Source organism: Cheilinus undulatus, linkage group 17 (genome assembly GCF_018320785.1).
Source record: "Cheilinus undulatus linkage group 17, ASM1832078v1, whole genome shotgun sequence".
Classification (NCBI taxonomy): domain Eukaryota; kingdom Metazoa; phylum Chordata; class Actinopteri; order Labriformes; family Labridae; genus Cheilinus; species Cheilinus undulatus.
In genome coordinates this window covers 12,716,249-12,733,815 of record NC_054881.1, presented here as the reverse complement: position 1 = coordinate 12,733,815, position 17,567 = coordinate 12,716,249, and the positions used below count along the sequence as shown (strand labels likewise).

Genomic DNA, 17,567 nt, shown 5'->3' with positions numbered 1-17,567 from the left:
CAATTTACTTGTATTGAATGACAGCAGGATCAGGAAGAAGATTATATTGAATAAGTACATATTACATGGCTGGAATGGCTTTCATTACACAAAAATACAATTAAATCCTCCTTTTTTAAAAAGCATGTTATGATATTCCATTCCTTCCACTTACTTTGTGTTGGACAGATGTAAAAAAAGTTCTGTCACACTCCGTCAAGGACTTCTTTTTCTTTATTCCTTGTAACAGAGTCCTTCCAATTCTGTATATATATATATATATATATAAAAGAGGCTCATCTCACAATTTAACTTCTCATAACATTCTCAGCATTCCTTTAGAAACTGAATTTAATATCTTTAAACAGATTCTTAAAGCAAGGCAAACTTTACTCAATGTTGTGATTTTTTTTATATTCACATATTCTATTCCTGATAATAAATCCCTTAGCTTCTTGTAAAATGGAGTCAGCCATTTTGTATTAATGTACTCATCTAATTCCTGCCGACAGGTGACAAGATATTCATGATGTATGGAGCTTTTATGGCCTATATAATGTATCATCTCATTTCACAATGAGGACTTAAATAGAAGCAGCGGGTTCTGGGTTAATCAGTCAAACACTTTGGCAGCTATGACAATCTAATGCATCCCAATGTCAAAAATGTACATTTTTTCTTACTGAATTGAAAAAATGAAAAAGTATGTTTCTGTTTTTCAAAATCTCACTGGTAGTATTTGTTCATGCCATGGTGGCATGTTAAAACAGGAAGTAGTTAGTAGATAGGGGCTTAAAAAACTTTATTCAGTAACCTTACTTAGTAGAAAAGAGCCAAACAGAGAAACAAGACAGTGAATTTGAAGTATTTGAATGGGTATGGTTAAATGGCTCAGGAGCACCATCTGTAAAGTTTCAAAAACCCAGCCTGCCAGGCACAAACTACTCAGAATTGTGAAACTTGGTATCATGCCTGGACAAAACAGAAGCCTATTTGACATTTTTTGTAGAAAACTAAAAATAGAACAACTGCATAAGCTTTCTGAGAAGAAACTGTCTTAAAATTGTGAATACAGTTCGAACAATGTAGCTGTGGAGCCTCATCAAACGTTTAAGTCTCGCCATGAACAAGGAAGTTACTATAACTTCCTAAACTGTCACACAATCTTCACGTTTATCCTGCCACATTTCTAAAGTTTTTATGTCCTAAAAGATAAAATCAAGAAAAAGGAAAGATAAAGGAAGTTACCCTTCTTAGTAGAAAAGAGCCAAATGGAAAAACAAGATGGTCAGTATGTGAATGGACATGGCTAAATGGCTAAGTACCTCCACCAGTAATATTCCAAAGACTCAGCCCACTAAACACTTACAACGTAGAATTGTGAACTTTTATAGGGATATACATCATGTCTAGAACTGCAAAAACATCTTAGATCAATATTGTTACTCCAACAGGAAGTCTCCTATTCTTCATTTTTGGAAGAAACATTTGTAGAATCTTGCATTTCTTTAGGGGTCATTTTTTTGGAAATTCCAGATGGAATTATTCCAGTTTACTTCACATTTGTAAAAGCTGTTGAAGAAGAACTGGTCTTACTTATGAATAATGCTCAAAGGACATAGCTGTAGTGGCTTGGCAAGATTAAAAGTCTTGCCATGAAACAGGAAGTTACGGTTATTGAGTCATTAAGGCTCACCATGTTGTTTTGCTTTGCTAGCTAAGATTGAAGCTTCTTTCCTGATTGTTATGGGGTAGCATGTTGACCAAGATTTGGCCAAATTAACTGCTGTATGTTTTAACATCTTGGACTTTAGTACTACGAGAGTAGGTAAAAGAGAACAACATTATTTCTTTTTTTTTCTTCTTCTTTTTTTTTTTTTTTTTTTTTTTTTTAACCAGAATAAATGGCGTGCTTGTGCCAAAAGGGAAAGTTAAGTTCTCACTGTTCAATTTAATTTCCAGGGGTCATTTTTGGAAATCATTCCTCCCAGGGGGTTGAGTCAAGTTCACTTTGGTGAACGACAAAAGCAGAGAAAGCTTTTAAAGAAGACATTGTATTGGGCTTGTGAAGAAAGCTCATAGGGTGTAGCTGTGGTGGCTCATAGAGCTTTTAAGTCTTGCCATGAAGCAGGAAGTTACTGTTAATCCATCATACAGCATCCAAACCTTGTCAAATTCTTAAAGTATTTAAAGGATAGAAATGGGTTGGGGTGGGGGTGGGTGGGGTATTTTTGTGACCCCCATTGTTTTAGCTATTGCCACAGCTACACTTTGAAACAGGAAGTAGTTTTTTAGGGGGCTTTGAAAACATGTGCAGTCACCATACTTAGATGAAATGAGCCATATGAAGAAATAAAACAGTTAATATGAAATACGTGAATGTGCATGGCTAAATAGCTCAGTAGTGCTGTGAAGAAAGTACGGGCTTGTAAATAAAGATCAAAGGATGTAGCTGTGGTGGCTCAAGTTTATAAGTCTCGCCATGAAACAGGAAGTTACTATTATTCAATTATACAGCATCAACACTATCAAAAATTGTTTTCCTGCCACATTTATACATTTTTGGTTTTAAAGATAAAATCAAGTAGAAAACAAAAGATAAAGGAAGACAATTAAGGATTTAAAGGGGGAAAGAAAAATTTAAAGTAAGGAAATGGGTAGGAGATCCTTCTGCCCCCTATTAGTATGTATCACATCTTGTAAAATTAAATATGAAAACTTTGAAACTCTAGAATAATAGAAATAATAGATACAGATCACTAAGTGTAAGCTTCTGCATGTGTGAAATGAATTTCTTTTTCACTAAGGATGTAGCCATCTACCCTCCAGGGGACAGTAAGATTGATTGACATATTCCACTCAGTTAACACTGAATTTTCTCTCTTTACTCCCTCTCAGGTTAAGTCCAAAACACATGACAGTTCAAGGCCAAATCAATCATTCTGTGTCTGATAAAAACACCACAACAGCAGCACACTCTGCAACTTCCCAACACCTTGCCACCACTTCTAGACTAAAATACTGACTTTCACTGAACCTAGACTTACAGCTTGTCCAAACCTTCAGCAAACACTGACTTTCTCCAGACCTCATCTGCTCAAAGGAGTGCAAAGCTGCAAGAAAATTTTGAGATATACTGACCTGTATCCTGATCACAGAGCTGCTCGCAGGGCTCGGTGGCCCTCTGACCGCAGAAATCCTGGACCCACTGTGTGGACGAATTGGTCTGGTAGTAGAGGGTTAATTTGGCTGGGTTCAGCCAATTAGAAACATCCAGGAAGCTGCCCATGCTCACCACAAAACTACTTCCTGAAAAAGAAGACACGGGAAAAATAACTCAGACTGTTAAAAACAATAAAAGCACAAGGAAAGGATAAGCTTGATTGTAGGTGGTGTTAACAGCTCCTGTTCTAGCTCGACTGCAAAACCAATCAGAAAGTGGCTCATTCTTTTGTTTTCACTGTAATTTCAATTCCCCTCCTGACCACGCTGAATTTAAATGAGAAAATTAAGACCAATAATGTGTGTATTGATGAGATTTCCTTGGTAATTGCAGTAGAGGGGCTCACAGAGTTTCACAAGTCAATCAGTAAATGCTCTGCTCATTGACGCTGACTTACCTTCCTTTTCTTACTGCTCCCAGGCCAATCGTTAAACTCTGATCACTGAACAAGATTATCCCTAATTGATGCCAATGACTTTTACTTCCAAAGGGAGCTGGGAGGAGATTGTGCTTCGCTTCTCAGGTGAACAAAAAGAGCCTCGCAGAGCTTTATTGTGAGTTTAGGGCAGGATGTGGGAGGTACATTTGGGGGAGCATTTGCAGTAAGTGATAGTTGCTGTGTTACAGTGGATTTAAATAGACTTTACGGCCAGGGCATGAACATTGTAGGGGTTAGATTCACAGCTCCATTTAATGGGAGTGGAAGATTAAGAAAGGAGAAACTAACTCATGCATTGTTTGTTAGTCCTTTCTTGCCGTTGTAGTTGTCTTTCTAAGCATGTCTATTATTTCGCTCCAGCTTCTCATCTCTACCGTCTACATTAGAGGTGTCCAAACTTTTCTCACTAGACCACATTAACATGAGGATGACTGGGACACTAAATACACTACATGGATATGGTGTGTTTCTGTGGGAATTTGCACTGTTCACTCTATGGGGCATTTATGAGTTCACAGACTGATGTTAAACGTGAAGTTCTGGCTCGCAATCTCCATTCAAATTCATCCCAAAGGTGTTTGATACAGTTGAGGACAGGTTTCCGTGTGGGCCAGTTAAGTTTTTCCACATGGAACCCATCAAACCTTGAGTCCTTGATCTGTGCACTGGGGCACAGTCATGTTGTGAAAAAAAAAGTGCCTTTCACAAACTGTTGCCACGAAGTTGGAAGCATAGCATTGTCCCAGATGTCTTGGCATGCTGAAGCCAACTTCACAGGTGGCACAAAGAAGTCAGGCAGGTAACGTTCCCCCAGCATCCGCCCGTCTGAACGTCCCCTCTCCACTGTCCAGTGTCGGCGTGCTTTGCACCACTCCATCAGACGCCTGGTACTGGAATGATGGAATCAGCAGAGCATTGGTGACTTTTACACACCATGCACTTTAGCAGCCATTGACCCAAATCTGTTGTTCCTAGACGCGTCCACTTTGTAATAATATCGCTAACAGTTGACTGTAGAATATCTAACAGAAATGATATTTCATGAACCGGCTTATTGTAAAGGTGGCATCCATCACAAATGTTTGCAAATGCACAATGCATGGCTAGATGCTTGATTTGCAAGGTAATTCAAGGTAATGTAACCAAGCTAACAAGCTTTACTACTTGAGCTGTTATGGCATTTATTAACCCTTTGTTACATAGACAAGGCCAGACAAGCAGCACCAGCTGATGACTTCAACCTTGTAGAAGAGGAGAAGTTTATTGAAGTCTTCTCAGATTCAATGATGTTATTACCGTTCAAGTCCAAAACACTGTCAGCATTTTGGATTGAAGTTAAAAAGGAGTAGGAGTGGCTAGGCACGAGAGCCTTTGTCACACTTTTTTCTTTCTGCTGTATTTGTACCCATACTGGTCAATTAAGCTGAGTTTAATTTTGAAATAGTCTAAAATGATCTGACAAGAATACCATGACAGTTCTAAGTATGTGCATCCACACAATGCATTAACAGATTGTCTTCACTGACTTGTTTGCCTCTTATGCAAATAATACCTCATGCATGGTCGCCCTGATGTATGTTTCACGGCGTGCAATTATATGCAATCAAGCCGCTGCAATACAAATGAAAGGGGGCAAATTAGAGCTGAGAGGCTAGCGGTGCCTCTGCGGTGCTATTCTCCCTCATGTATACTTTAAAAAGACACAGTGACATGCTAATTAGTGAATAAACCACGAGGGGTGCTGGTTAGCTTGAAGAAGCTGTGACCCCAATTTCAAAAAAACTTGGTACACCACGTAAAATGTTAAGAACAACATAACGCAATGATTTAAAAATCTCAAAATCTCATATTTTATTCACAAAATAAGATAGATGTTGAAATTAATGTTTAAACATTTCATGAAAAATATCTTATTTTGAATTTGATGCAGCAGTTCATCTCAAAAAAGTAGGGATAGGGCAGTAAAAGGCTGGAAAAGTAAGTGGTGCTATTGAAAAACAGCTGGAGGAGTGTTTTGTGACTATTAGGTTGGCAAAAGTCAGTAACATGACTGGGTATAAAAGGAACATATAAGAGAGGCTGAGCTTGGCAGAGACTGCATATAAAAATGCAGAAACATTTTCCTTAATGTGAAATTGCAAAGACTTTGAATATGCCAACATCTACAGTACATAATATCATCAAGAGATTCAGAGAACCTGGAGCAATCCCTGTGCACAACTGACAAGGTCAAAGGTCAATATTGGATGGTTGTGATCTTTGGGACCTCAGTACTAAATTAAAACAAGCATGATTCTGTCCTGGATTCACTGCATGGACTCACTTCCTGGTATCGTCATCTGTCCCCCAGCACAGTTGGCAGTGTCATGCACAAATTTAAGTGAAAGCTATATTATGCAAAAGAGAAGCCAGATGTGAACAGCATCCAGAAATGCTGCCATCTCCTTAGGCTCAAGCTTATTTAAAACAGACTGAGGCAAAATGGAAAACTGTTCTGTGGTCAGAAGAATTAAAAATTTGAATTGTTTTTGGAAACCACAGATGCCTTGCATATTTCATAAAGAAAATGCTAAGCCACATCCATCACAACAGCTTGGCTTCACAGTAGAAGAGCCTGTCTGCAGTCTAGACCCTTCACCAGTAGAGAATCCAGGATGACCCAGGACTGTTGAGCACCTAAAATCCCACATCAGACAAGAATGGGACAACATCTCTACAACCAAAGCTGCCCATCCCTCTCCACATGTAGGCATTCAAGATCAACTCCATTTAGATACTGGTCGTAGCAGAAAAGCATGCTTTCTTGCTAATACCATTCATGTAACAGAGAGGACTCTAACCCATAATTTTGACTTAATTTGAAATCCCATTAAAGTTTAAAAAAGGAAACATGGAGTAGCAGTAAAAATGCCAAAAAGACTGAATTACACACATCTTTTCCAGGAAAGGCTCCCTAAATCATCTCCAGGGTCAGTCTGACCAAAAGGTGGACATAACAAGGCCAGCTGCTGCAGCTCTGCAGTTTAGAGAGCACAAGTAGCAGCAGCCCTCATTTAGAGAGTGAGAGAGAGAGAGAAAGAGAGAAAGAGAGAGAGGAATAATGGCTTCAGCTCACACAGTGAGAGTGATTATGGTTTGGTTTCTCTCAGACCTGTGAAGAAAACCCCCTCCTGAGCACGAAGAACATGGCTGATTGCTGGCAATTTAACTATGCATATCATGAAATCAGTGCAGAGGAGTCGGGAAAAAATTATTTTGTTAGCTCAATCACTTTTTAACTGTTTGGGGAACTGTTTTACCCCTCTGTATCATGAGGACGGTGATAATTAAAGAAAATGTATCCATTAGGCAGTAGATATTCTTTCAAAGAGGTGAAACACTTGCCTCATTAAAAAGGAAATAAGTAAATATGATAAAATTTAAGGTCTTTACACTGTCTTAGACATTATGTTTATAATTATTTTTGATTTGTTATTTCAGCATCTGCAGCTCTTTTTACAGTGCCCTAATTAATATTATTGTTGTATTCTCTCATCTTAAGTTGTTAAGCTAATTGTGACCAAAAACACATAAGTTACTTACTCTTTAATTTGCAGTAATAAATCATGCTTTTGTCTATTTGAGTTCATTGATTTCAGAGTATCAAATACTCTTAATTTTTATTGTAAGGCTTTTCTTTCAGAACAGATTTCCAGAACAAACAAATAATCTCTTTGAATGCATCACTTTTCCTTTTTCTCTTTGGTCTTATTTTAACAGTGAGACAAAAAAGCAGAGAAATGCAGATAAACATCTGAAAACAAGAATCTGTGACCATATCCACACAACAATATACATCTCAAAGTTGATTCTGTTGTCAGCTGCTTGTCTTTTCAAGCCAAATAGAATATCTTATTCGGTTTGTAAAGTCTGGGGGTTCAACTTCTGATGCACTCTTGCTATCACACTCATCATTAAGACCTTAGAAACAGTCTCTGAATGTGGAGGGGCTGACGTAGGTCAAACAAAGGTCATGGTACCCCATGCTACCTGATTTTAGTTCTTTATTATTCTGCTGAAATTGAATGCATACTTGTTTGAGCTTAAGAGTTGTTCTACGGGAGTTATCAAACTAGAAATAAAGGAGAAGCACAGACAGTTTTCCAAATGGCAAAGTTAATGAATTCATAAAATCAATATGATTTAAAAAAATAAAATAATGCCATATGTCTCTCCTTTATTTGGCTTCAGCAGCAGCTTTATACTATTTTTACTACCACTATGTTAACATAGGGCTTATTCATCATTATAAGACATGATACAATTCCATACCATACCAAACTATACTATGCCATACTACATGATATAGTGCAATCCAGTGTAGAACAACATAAACCCATACAGTATGTTGCAAAATGACACAATACAATACAATAAATGTTTCAATATGAACATAACAATATGATAAATATGCAACTTTACATTATCGTACCATGCAGTACATACAACACAATATTATATGCTGCAATTAAATACATTTCAGTATGTTACAATACAATACTGTATGATATAATGCAGTATGATTCAATATGTAAGGGCATGGTATGACATGATAATATGCTCTGATATTAAATGATCCAATACAAAACAAGCGATACAGTAATGTACAATATGTCACAATTGAATATAATGTAATAAAATAGGATATTGTGCTGTAGGATACGATAGGATGAGATACTTTAGTAAATGATGTGATACAAAATGATAGTGCTGTACTGTATCGTACTATATGATAAGTTACAATATGGTTTGATATGATTAGAGACGATGCAGTCGGGTACAATGTGATGCAGTATGATGATATGCAATATTTTACAGCACAAAATAGAAATGATAAAGTATGATACAATACTACATAGACAGTATGATATGGTATGATACAATGCAATACAATACACTATTATTTAATACAACACATTAAGTTACGATACTCGATGCTACAATATGGCATGACACAATACTGCACAGCAGTGGTTCTCACCCTTTTCAGCCAATGACCCCCAAAATAAAGGTGCCAGAGACCGGGGAACCCCACTGTACCTGAAGGTGGTTGAACAGCCATGTACATTCAAGAATGGTTGCGTGCAGACAAGGCTGTCCATAAGGAGGGATAAACGGGGAGGTCTCTGGTTTCTTATTTATTCATTTGTGTAGTAAATAGCCTATCTTAAATGAAAATTACTTCTGTTAAAACTTAATTAAAATTGGTTTAAATTGGTTAATAATGACAAAAAATGGTGGAAGAGGTGATGGAGTCTTAAAGAACATAAACGTGTTAAAAGTGGCAAAAATTAGATAAAAATAGCCAAAAATAGCCAAAATTGGGTTGAAGTGGCAAAAATAGGCACAAAAAGTGGTAAAAGGGGATTAAAAAGTGGCTGAAATGGCTTTAAAGTTCAATAGATTGGTGGGAATTAGGTGCAATGGGATGAAAAATTTATATAAACTGGCAAACATGGTTAACTATGGTTAAAATGGGCAAAAAGGGGTGTAAAAAGTGGTCTATAGAGGCATTAATGGGTCAACAGAGGCAACAGTAAGCAGAAAGAAGCAAGAATTGATTTAGAAGTGGCAACAAAAGGCAGAAAAAAAGTGGTGGAAAAGGTTTAAATTAAAAAAAAGGGGGGTTTTAAGTGGGAATAATTTGCTAAAATTGGCAAAATTCGTGTTAAAAGATGATAACAAAGGATTAATCTTTTTGTAAAATTGTTGTAAAGTGGTAATTTAGTGTAATTTAGAGTGTAATTTAAAACATATTCTGTTTTTTTAAGGCATCTGGTGACTCCTTCTCAGTGTATTGCAACCCCCAAGGTGGTCCCAACACAAAGGCTGAGAACCACTGCTATACAGTACGGTATGATACAACACTATAGATACGGTTCAATATAACAGAATACGATTTGACAGTGATATGAAACAGTACAATGTGGTATAATACAGTACTATACGGTATGATATGATAGTATGCAATTTGATTTAATACAATGTGAAACAATATGATACAATATGACAGGATATGAGACGACATAAGATATGATACAAAATGATACAATACAATATGAAAGTAAATAATTCTTTGCACTCCAGTATAAAGAAACAATAAGATGCTATGCAATGCAGTGTGATGTACTGCCATGGGATAGGACAGGACTGAACGCAACATATAACCCAATACAGTACAGTACAGGTCTTGGGGACTCCAAGTTTGCACACATACAGCTGCCATAAAAGTCCTAACTTAAAACCACAGTCACAGTCACAATCCACCTGTAAACACAAAAATCCGCATGTACATGTAGCAAATACCAATGAAAACCAAAACCAACATTATCGCACACACTCATATGCCAGCAAGTGATCACATCTCTTACAGAGGAAGCATCAAATGACAGGACTAACATTCCCAGTGTTAGCATTCAAATAGCTTTATGCAGAAAGCCTGGGTTAACAAAGAAACTTCATATCTAGCTTTGTTACCTGCTTACCCAAAGATAAATTCACTTTAAGGCCCACTCCTTTGGTGTTTTACCTACAAGTCAGTCTCAGGCTGATCCCTAAACTCATGACTCTTCCACCCCCGTCGCCTTTTCCTTCCTGAAAGCTCACTTCACACGTTTCAGAGATTGTCTTACAGCCACGCCGGAAAGTCACTGTCCTGTCCTTTTCCCGACTGCATGTTCTTGTCCTGACCTTACTTGTATTTATACGTGGCTTGGAGTTTGCATGGCTTTGTTTGTTTATCTGTTGGATTTGTTTGTTTGTTTGCCCTGACTACCTGCCAGCTGACAACTGTAGGCCTGCCAGACCAATGGCTTAAGCCGACTTTTTATCACATCTGCTGTGCTTCAGGTGTCTGCCATCCAATTACAAAAGACACAAGTCTGTGGAGGACAAGCAAAACATAAAGGACAAAGCCCTGCTTTTAGCTCCTTCAGGGAGGAATCTGTTTAGGTTAACCTTTCATATTTCATATGAAAGAAAAAACAGGAAATGAAATATGAGGCACTTCAAACTTAGAGAAGATTTTAATGTTCTAAGAGCCGTACCTGTAGCAGATTGGGAGGGTTAAGTTTATGCTAAAGGTTGCCAAAAAGGGAGGTCATGGAGTCATAAAGATGATAGAAAATAGTATTTGACAGTTTATATTGGAAACTCAGGGAATATTTCATTGAACTCAAACCTAAAGTGTTTGATTTCTTTGAATGTGAGAACTAAGAATCAGGTCAGATGTCAGCCAGAGGGGCATCCAGCACTTTCACAACATCTCCTTATGTGTAGAGGTGGAATTCTGCCCACATAGTAGCATGAGAGCAAAGAGCAAGAGGTCATTGAAATCAATCAAAATGTATTCTTCTAGGAATACATATAACCTTTTAATTCAGGGCACAAAAGTTACTGGTTGTAGAGATATCTTGTATTAATCTATGGCTATACAGTACAGGAAGGATAAGGAAACTTGATTCTGACACCTCACCTTTCCTTACTTTTAATGTGAGACTAGTTATACAAGCCTTTAAAACACCAAACTTTCTTAGTCATAAGAAGTCCCTTTTAGTCTCCCTGATACCAGCTGTTCACGAGGACCTTTGCCTTTTTTAGATTTTATTTTACCAAAATTTACACTCCAAAGTTTTTAATTTTTGTGGGATGTTTTTTCACCAACAGTCACCAGAGAAAGAGGAGATTCTGCAAAGCAAATATCTAATTCTGCTGTCTAAATTTAGTAAACAGAAGTTTGAAATTTAAGAAATTCTTTCAGCCATAAGGGTTAAGGAAATATTGCAAAAACAACTCTCAATGATGTAAAATTGGTAAATGATGATGCAAATCAATAAGATTATACAATATGATATGCTATCATTGCATATGACTTGACAATGACAACTACAATACAGAAAAATGTGATACCTTAGCATGTAGTGCAATATGGCACGATAAGATACAATACAAAACAAAACAAAATGATACTATTATTTGAAATGTTATGCAATATGGCATGACATTGTGCAATACACTTTATTGTCCCTATGGGAGGGATTTATTTCAAACCCCCTTATAATACAATACCCTGCGATATAGTAGAGTTCAATAGATAAAGAAAGGAAAGAAAATTCAATATTACTCACAATATCATAGACTAGAACTATTCCCTTTAAACCAGTACCACACATTATCATATTGCAGGCTATGCAATAAGATACAATACAAAATGGTACAAGAGAAAACATGGTAAGGTATGATATAACACACTACATTATATCCATATGATGACAAAAGAGATGATACAATAACATACAACACTTTGATGCAATACAGTATCATACACTATGATACAGTAAGGTATATGATACCATAAAACAAACTATATTTTACACAAAGACACTGAAAGATAAGATACAAAACACTGCATAATACAGTGTAATACTGAATGATACAATAAGATACAGCAGGACAGCATAATACGATGCAATGATATGGGGTGATGTGATGAGTTTAGGTGTGCTGAGATGGGATGAGACCAGATGGGATGAGATGAAATGAAGCAAGATGTGATGGGATGAGATTTAATTAAACGAGATGGGATGAGATAAAATGAAATGCAATGACATGGTAATGACAGGTGGTGGTGATAGGAGTGACAGGTGTGATAAGATGTGACGCAATGATATGGTACGACATGATGTTTCATGATCCAGGTTTTGATTTATTATGTTCCTGAGTTTTTCTAGTGTTTTCTTGTGTTTATTCTGTATATTTCATGTTTATCATGTTTAGTTTATGACCTTTTGTGTTTTATTATTTCTTGTATAGTTCTAGTGTTTGGTAAATCCTTTTCCTTGCCTATTTGAGTTTCCCTCCTTGTGTTGTGTACTTTGTATTAAGGTTTTCTTAGTTTGTACTTTTTGGTATTTTGATAGTTTTTCTTTAAAATTAACAGAGACAAGAGAACTGAAGAAAAAATTGAAAGGTAGGTAATAAAGCAAAACAATCTAATATCGTTGTGAAATAAAAGGACTTGAACATTATTCATCTAGTCGTATTGACTTAACAGAAAGTTCAGATTGAGAGAAAAGTTTCTGCTGTTCTGGATGTTCACGGTTCCTCTTCCTGAAGAGACTTTGGCATATAAAAATCTTAATGAGCTCATATCTCTGATGTTTTAGCGTTTCATTCACAGCACATAACAACACAGAGAACGCACCGAGTGGTAGATGCAAATTTTGTAGTCTATCAATGTTATATTGTAGTTTTTACACAAATATCACACGTCACGTCTGTAACATCCGCCGAGGGAAAGTGCGGTCGGATTCTTTAATCACGTCAGCTCTCTTTCCTATCCTCTTACTCCCTCCTTTCCTTGACCCTGTCACGTTTTTCGTTGGGGTTAAGGAAAAGTAAATAAGAAAGGACTTAGGAGGTAATTTTTTGGGACTTTCAAATGGACCCTCTGTGTTTTTCCCTGTCTGGTGTCAGTTCATTGTTTGCTGTTCCTGTGCTGCATGCGAAGTCTCCCTCATATTCTGTATTTTGTAACCTGGGTTGTTATTTTCTCAAAGTTTTGTTGGAGTTTTTCCATTGGGATTTTTGTTAATTAAAAGTATTTTGTTTTTTTAGCTGCACTTGGGTCCAGTTTTGAGTTTTTTGCCACACTGACATGATGCATTATGATGCGATGTGATAAGTGATGCAGCACTAGGGATGTGTACCTTTCACATTTGAACCGGTACAGTACCGATTCCTGGTACGAACCGGTACCAGTACACAATGGTACCAGTACACAATGGTACCAGTACACAATGGTACCCATTTTTGTTCCTTTTTTTTTATGAATATGTAATAATAAATGTTATTTCAGTTATAAAATAACCTTAACACTTCTGATTTTTTTTTTTTTTTTTGTATTTCCCAATATCAAAACACTATCAAATATATCAAAACAACAACACTGTTTGTAATGTAACATCACAAGTGTTTTCACAAATTACTCCAACATGGAGAACCTAAACTACTGTAACTACCCAGTGGTTTTTCTTTACATTGCACAAATTAAAACCCACTACCTCCTATTCCTCCAATTTCCCCCTCTTGGAAAAATGTGTGTTTGGGTCCATGGAGGGCAAATAAGTTTAAAACAAATGGACACTAGAGGATGGAGTCAAAATAAATTAATAAAGGTATATTCATTTTAAAAATTAAAGCATTACAAACTACAAATGAAAGAAAATAAATGACTTCTTCTACCATGAAATACATGTACTGCACATTTTCTTTCCCCTTGCAGTTCTTTTTCTACAAAACATGCCAACTTTCTCAGGTAGGTGCAGAGCCCACTCTGCACTTGTCGTTCAATTGTGTGGCTGTCCACGCAGAAGCATATCTGAGCCTTAATCCAAAATAACGTCACACACCCAAACCGTGCACACGGAGTCCATTCAGTTCTATTTGCGTTCACTGCAAAAACTTCTAGAAAGTGGCAAATTGTTTCATTCTGCAATGAAAATAAGCAGTGAGGATGTCACTCCTTCAAAATCACTCTGGATCCATCCATCCTGACAGAGCACTTCATACGGCACCAGCTGTCAAGTTGGATAAATAGAGAGCAACTTTTAGGACGCACTCACACTAGGCAGTCCGTACCATGCCGTATCCGTATCGAGCGAGCAATCGATACAGCAGCGTAATCTGCATCGTATTTTGAAAAGTGGAGCCATACCTTCGACCTCCTCCTATCAGCCATACTTTGCTGATTTACTAAGCTGCTACTGACATCGTTACTGTCGTGCGCACAATGCTGCATTTGTGTCTGGCGTAGAAAATGACCTACTCTTGCACTCTCATCCAGTCACAAGGATGCGTTAAAGGGATACTTCAACATTTTGGCAAATTTGCCCATTGTCATAATCTTAGTAATAGGTTTGTTTCCGTTAGTTGTCGGTGCAAGCTGTTTCTAGACCTGGGGGGACCGTTAAACCAGCTGCACAGCGACCGCTATGTTAGCAGATGGAATTTTTGCTTTCCCTCATCAAACTCATCAAATACACAATCCAACAACTCCAAAATGCTCTCGTGGACAAGTTGTGACCTTCACATTCACCACGCTATGAAATAATCATGGACCATTACAAGACGGAGATGTTTTAAAGTTAAATGCAAAGCCGGAACTACACTCCAGACATGGCTGCTGCACTGTGTCACTCCGCCCAGTGGTTTACTCAAGAAATAGTTCTGAGTATTTGCTTCATGTGTCGTAATGTTACAGAATTATATGTTATTGTTTGGTACAGTTTGATTTTACTTGAATCGATACTCAGAAGTACCAACGGAATTCATCGGTACCTACAAAAGTTCCAAATTTGGTACCCATACCTATGCAGCACAACACAATGCAATGAGATATATGGTGTGATGCAATGCAATGGGATGCACACAATGCTATGCTATGATATGGTGCGTCGTGTGTGTCTTATAAAAAGGGAACGATCCGAGACAAAGAAGCTCGGATTGTATGTGAGGCAGCTTGAAGGATGGATGAAAGAATTTTCTTAAAGTTTGGGTTGCTGTGTCATCTTCTAAAACACAAACAAACAAAAACAATCATCAAAATATCCCAAACATCAGTCCGAGATTTTAAACAAAGCTTGACTCAGAAATGGATTTTTCTTTCGTTAGATTTTGGCTTTGGGATAATTTTGGAAGTCCTCATTCATGCAGATTAAGGCATTAGAATTCTGAGGTCAAATTTGCTTTTCTCTCCCTCTGGCTGGTAATTTTTTTCATGACTCATGCAGAGTCTGGAGTCTGTAGTTATGAAGAATTCAGAGTAGGAGATTATTTCAAAAGAAGTCAAAATTCTCTTAAATCACTTTTATTTGCTGCCAATCTGTTTCTACTAAAGACTCCCACAAGAAGCTACGGGCAGTTTATGTTTGATTGGCAGGATCATACATCTGTGTGCAGACTGCTGCATAGTTTGATTGATTGGGATGATCTGGTAGGAGGAAAACTGACATCCATGCCTGAAAATATACTGAAAATCAACAAAATCATAAACTGCTTTATTGCCAGACAAGGTGTTCAACTTAAAAATACTAAAGGAATAAATGATACAAGTTCAAGTTTTGTGTACTTCACTAATTCCATTGTGTGTCCTTGTGCACACAAACTGTGGATGATAGTGTGGGCGGACTAGAAATGAGGTCCCGGCAGCAAGTGCACCTGATCGACTGATATGTGAATGCTGAGCTTTCAGAGATATGGCAATCATTAGTTAAATTGCCTCGGCTCTTCACTCCCTCTTCTTTCACTTAACTCTTCACATTTTCTATAGTGGGCCCTCCCACCTCTCTGCAAAGTTTACACTGTGGAATAATGCCAGTTTAAGAAATAGATTTGCAATTATATCAGAGGCGAAAAGGAATTCAAACAACACTGAAAAAGTGGAGCGGTAGAAAAACATTACTATCTTTCTTAGGGAGTCACCTCTAGGGATATAGTAAGTAGCAACACAATTAAAAACAAATACAAGTAAGAATCATTTCAAATCTATGAGCCAAAGAAAGTTGGTGGCAGTATTTTACCCATGGTGCTTGTCTTAAAGTGAGGATTTAGAAGCTAACTGAGCAGAAAATCTGTGTGAAAGAGGCCGGGGCTGATGAATGACACCAAAAAGTACGACCAGCATGAAAAAACGCACCATGCAGAGAAGCTAAAGCCACTGAAAATAAATTATTTAAAACTGGGATCAGATTTGGAACCCCTGCTTGCCAAAAAAGCTCAGGAGCCACAGAAATTACTACCTGCATCAGTGTTTCAAGGATTTTGGTAGGTGATAAAAAAAAAAAAATTCAAAGCCAGTCATGGCCCAACTTTTCAAAAATGAGAATGAAAACTTTTACAAGGTATTATATGTTGTGGTGTTAACATAGAGACATAAAAGCTAAATAAAAATGAATGAAATGGCATGATGCAAACACCTAAATCTGAAGATTATGATCCAGTCTGGAGATAAACTGGAGCATTTCAGTCCAGTACACAAATTTGCAGTGTGGAACCGTGCGATGTGCTATGATTTGATCAAATACAATATGATACAATGCATTATAGCAAGGTGCAAAAGGATTTAGCATGAGAGATGCAATACGAAATGATAAAACACTACAACACAAAAGAGATAATATACTTTAAGATACAGTATAATACAATGCAATGCAATATGACACATCTAGATACCATACAGTCAACATAATATGTACAATAATGTAATATATGTACTATGGTAGGACACAATACCATACCATCTGGTGTTGAGACTGAGACATTTTACCATTTCATGAAAATACTAGCTCATTTTGAAATTTATGGCAGCAACACATCTCAAAAAAGTATGGGTGGGGGAACAAAAGGCTAGAAATGTTAGTTAGGATGGGCAGACGCTCACCAATCTGTGAAAACTGCGTCTAAAATTTGCACAAGAATTTCATTTAATTATTTGTCAAAATACAATCGCAAACAACTTTGGATATCCCATCATCTGCAGTGGAAAATATCATCAAAAAAATCAGATAATCTGGAAAAATCACTATGGACAAATCTGAAGCGGTTCAGTTTTAACATGTGATATGTTACGTATTAGGGGTGAGTGAAAAAAATCGATACAGCATAGTATTGCATTATGTTGCTCGGCCATATATGTGTCATATCGTATCTCCTGCCAAGTATTGCTTTTTTTCAAGTTAGCTGCTAATATGAACTGAAGTTTGTGATATTGGATAAACAGCATCAGTTGCTTTTCTGTCGACTTGATGATGCTTATGGTGCCCTTTGTCCAGTGAAGTCAGCGGAGGTGACGGTCATACAGCAGAACGTTAGTATAACCAATATGGCAGC

The 17,567-nt window shown here is 37.2% G+C and overlaps 1 protein-coding gene across 1 annotated transcript in view; it reads right to left on the bottom strand.

Moving 5' to 3' along the window:
- Window positions 1-17,567, bottom strand: part of LOC121524927 (astrotactin-2-like) — a 615,575-nt gene that overhangs the window by 304,851 nt on the left and 293,157 nt on the right. The window contains exon 7 of the mRNA XM_041810517.1: window positions 3,121-3,288. Within this exon, the coding sequence (XP_041666451.1) occupies window positions 3,121-3,288 (168 nt within the window). The remainder of the gene's footprint in view (window positions 1-3,120; window positions 3,289-17,567) is intronic.